This window comes from Penaeus japonicus, unplaced genomic scaffold, assembly GCF_977035675.1.
Source record: "Penaeus japonicus unplaced genomic scaffold, GWHDUDI00000001_assembly GWHDUDI00000003, whole genome shotgun sequence".
Classification (NCBI taxonomy): domain Eukaryota; kingdom Metazoa; phylum Arthropoda; class Malacostraca; order Decapoda; family Penaeidae; genus Penaeus; species Penaeus japonicus.
In genome coordinates this window covers 46,751,315-46,756,314 of record NW_028234405.1, presented here as the reverse complement: position 1 = coordinate 46,756,314, position 5,000 = coordinate 46,751,315, and the positions used below count along the sequence as shown (strand labels likewise).

Sequence of the window (5,000 nt, the reverse complement as noted above, 5' to 3'; positions counted from 1 at the left end):
TATCTGTTGATATTAAACTAACGATAATCTGATACTAGAAAATTATTTAATAAATGTATATATGGAATGCTCTTGTGGGCGAGAGATTCAACAGAAACTCCAGCTTTTCAATTAGTTGGAGGAAAGAGACTAAGGAAAGTTGCGGAATAAAAGTAGAAATGGCTATATAATATATATATATATATTATATATATAATATATATATAATATATATATAATATATATATTATATATATATATAATATTATAATATATATTATATTATATATAATATATATATATATATATATATATATATATATTATATATATAATATATATATATATATATATATAATATATAATATATATATATATATATATATATATATATATATATATATATTATATATATATATATATATTATATATATATATATATATATTATATATATACATATATATTATATATATTTATATATATATATATATATAAATATATATATAACATATATATGTATATGTATATACATATATATAAATATATATTTATATGTACATATATATATATATATATATATTTATATATATATACATATATACATATATATGTTTATATATATAATATATATATTATATAATATATATATATATATATATATATATATATATATATATATATATATATATAATATGTGTGTGTGTATATATATATATATATATATATATATATATATATATATATATATATATATATATATATATATATATATGTATGTATATATATGTAGATATATATATACGTATATACATATGGCGCGTACATCGGACCCCGAAGTGTGCAGCTCCTCGCGCCCCGCAGTGGCGACGGCCGCCCAAGAGTCCCTCGGTTACCAGTTCTTGCGCTGCCTCACGCCCTCGGCCTCCTGCTGCTGGTCCTCGCTCTGGTCCGTCGTCGGCGAGACCGAAGGCTTCCGGTCCGGCGTGAAGAAGGGCGAGGAGGAGAGGTTCTGACTGGCGGCGGTGGACGAGTTCTGACTGAGCAGAGAGGCGTTCTGATTGCCCGTGGGTGTGTTCAGGTTGGCGACGGGGGAGGGGGGTGGGGGCACGTAGCTAGGGACCGGCCAGGGGTCGGGGTGATGGTCGACTGTGACGTCTGAAGCTGACGCCACATCCGGTAATCAGGTATGTGGATTTCTGACGCTACAGTTGTATAGATCAGAGCTGTACATGTCGGCGGTAGGGGTTTCCGAGTCGATTTTCTTCCTGACAGGTTTAGTCGAGCCTTTGCATTGGAAGACGAAGCACAGCTCTTCACTCAGAACTGATACTATTGATTTCTGTTGAAGAAAGGACAACGTGTCAGTAGTGTTTGGATTAAGTTCATTCCTCACAGTTTGATACTTGTTTCAATATGAGGGAATACCGCTTTGTAAGCTTTAGTTAAGTTAACTAAATTAAGTTAGACATATATGTCTCTTCATTTACACATGTTTATCTTCTCATTTACACACGTACCCCATCCTTCCTTCAACACATCCCAGCACACACGTACCTCATCCTCCTTCAACACATCCCAGCACACACGCACCTCATCCTCCCTTCAACACATCCCAGCACACACGTACCTCATCCTCCTTCAACACATCCCAGCACACAGCACACACGCACCTCATCCTCCTTCAACACATCCCAGCACACAGCACACACGCACCTCATCCTCCTTCAACACATCCCAGCACACAGCACACACGTACCTCATCCTCCTTCAACACATCCCAGCACACAGCACACACGTACCTCATCCTCCCTTCAACACATCCCAGCACACAGCACACACGTACCTCATCCTCCTTCAACACATCCCAGCACACAGCACACACGTACCTCATCCTCCCTTCAACACATCCCAGCACACAGCACACACGCACCTCATCCTCCCTTCAACACATCCCAGCACACAGCACACACGTACCTCATCCTCCCTTCAACACATCCCAGCACACAGCACACACGTACCTCATCCTCCCTTCAACACATCCCAGCACACACGTACCTCATCCTCCTTCAACACATCCCAGCACACAGCACACACGCACCTCATCCTCCTTCAACACATCCCAGCACACAGCACACACGCACCTCATCCTCCTTCAACACATCCCAGCACACACGTACCTCATCCTCCTTCAACACATCCCAGCACACAGCACACACGTACCTCATCCTCCTTCAACACATCCCAGCACACACGTACCTCATCCTCCTTCAACACATCCCAGCACACAGCACACACGTACCTCATCCTCCTTCAACACATCCCAGCACACAGCACACACGCACCTCATCCTCCTTCAACACATCCCAGCACACACGTACCTCATCCTCCTTCAACACATCCCAGCACACACGTACCTCATCCTCCTTCAACACATCCCAGCACACACGTACCTCATCCTCCTTCAACACATCCCAGCACACAGCACACACGCACCTCATCCTCCTTCAACACATCCCAGCACACAGCACACACGTACCTCATCCTCCTTCAACACATCCCAGCACACACGTACCTCATCCTCCTTCAACACATCCCAGCACACACGTACCTCATCCTCCTTCAACACATCCCAGCACACACGCACCTCATCCTCCTTCAACACATCCCAGCACACACGCACCTCATCCTCCTTCAACACATCCCAGCACACACGTATACGTACCTCATCCTCCTTCAACACATCCCAGCACACAGCACACACGTACCTCATCCTCCTTCAACACATCCCAGCACACAGCACACACGTACCTCATCCTCCTTCAACACATCCCAGCACACAGCACACACGCACCTCATCCTCCTTCAACACATCCCAGCACACAGCACACACGTACCTCATCCTCCTTCAACACATCCCAGCACACAGCACACACGTACCTCATCCTCCTTCAACACATCCCAGCACACAGCACACACGTACCTCATCCTCCTTCAACACATCCCAGCACACAGCACACACGTACCTCATCCTCCTTCAACACATCCCAGCACACACGCACCTCATCCTCCTTCAACACATCCCAGCACACACGTACCTCATCCTCCTTCAACACATCCCAGCACACAGCACACACGTACCTCATCCTCCTTCAACACATCCCAGCACACACGTACCTCATCCTCCTTCAACACATCCCAGCACACAGCACACACGTACCTCATCCTCCTTCAACACATCCCAGCACACAGCACACACGTACCTCATCCTCCTTCAACACATCCCAGCACACACGTACCTCATCCTCCTTCAACACATCCCAGCACACACGTACCTCATCCTCCTTCAACACATCCCAGCACACACGCACCTCATCCTCCTTCAACACATCCCAGCACACAGCACACACGTACCTCATCCTCCCTTCAACACATCCCACACACACGTACCTCATCCTCCTTCAACACATCCCAGCACACAGCACACACGTACCTCATCCTCCTTCAACACATCCCAGCACACACGTACCTCATCCTCCTTCAACACATCCCAGCACACACGCACCTCATCCTCCTTCAACACATCCCAGCACACAGCACACACGTACCTCATCCTCCTTCAACACATCCCAGCACACAGCACACACGTACCTCATCCTCCTTCAACACATCCCACACACAGCACACACGTACCTCATCCTCCTTCAACACATCCCACAGCACACACGTACCTCATCCTCCTTCAACACATCCCAGCACACAGCACACACGTACCTCATCCTCCTTCAACACATCCCAGCACAACACCACACGTACCTCATCCTCCTTCAACACATCCACACAGCACACACGTACCTCATCCTCCTTCAACACATCCCAGCACACAGCACACACGTACCTCATCCTCCTTCAACACATCCCAGCACACACGCACCTCATCCTCCTTCAACACATCCCAGCACACAGCACACACGTACCTCATCCTCCTTCAACACATCCCAGCACACAGCACACACGTACCTCATCCTCCTTCAACACATCCCAGCACACACGTACCTCATCCTCCTTCAACACATCCCAGCACACAGCACACACGTACCTCATCCTCCATCAACACATCCCAGCACACACGCACCTCATCCTCCTTCAACACATCCCACACACACGTACCTCATCCTCCTTCAACACATCCCAGCACACAGCACACACGTACCTCATCCTCCTTCAACACATCCCAGCACACAGCACACACGTACCTCATCCTCCTTCAACACATCCCAGCACACAGCACACACGTACCTCATCCTCCTTCAACACATCCCAGCACACACACGTACCTCATCCTCCTTCAACACATCCCAGCACACAGCACACACGTACCTCATCCTCCTTCAACACATCCCACACACACGTACCTCATCCTCCTTCAACACATCCCAGCACACAGCACACACGTACCTCATCCTCCTTCAACACATCCCAGCACACAGCACACACGTACCTCATCCTCCTTCAACACATCCCAGCACACACGCACCTCATCCTCCTTCAACACATCCCAGCACACAGCACACACGTACCTCATCCTCCTTCAACACATCCCAGCACACAGCACACACGTACCTCATCCTCCTTCAACACATCCCAGCACACAGCACACACGTACCTCATCCTCCATCAACACATCCCAGCACACACACTAACCTCATCCTCCTTCAACACATCCCAGCACACAGCACACACGTACCTCATCCTCCTTCAACACATCCCAGCACACAGCACACACGTACCTCATCCTCCTTCAACACATCCCAGCACACACGTACCTCATCCTCCCTTCAACACATCCCAGCACACAGCACACACGTACCTCATCCTCCTTCAACACATCCCAGCACACAGCACACACGTACCTCATCCTCCTTCAACACATCCCAGCACACAGCACACACGTACCTCATCCTCCTTCAACACATCCCAGCACACAGCACACACGTACCTCATCCTCCTTCAACACATCCCAG

At 46.6% G+C, this 5,000-nt stretch overlaps 1 protein-coding gene across 1 annotated transcript in view; it reads right to left on the bottom strand.

Moving 5' to 3' along the window:
- Positions 1 to 783: 783 nt before the first annotated feature.
- The window catches only part of LOC147472190 (uncharacterized), an 8,485-nt gene continuing 4,268 nt past the window's right edge, over positions 784 to 5,000 (bottom strand). The window contains exon 6 of the mRNA XM_086534999.1: positions 784 to 1,318. Coding sequence (XP_086391125.1) covers positions 1,160 to 1,318 — 159 coding nt within the window. The 3' untranslated portion in view covers positions 784 to 1,159. The remainder of the gene's footprint in view (positions 1,319 to 5,000) is intronic.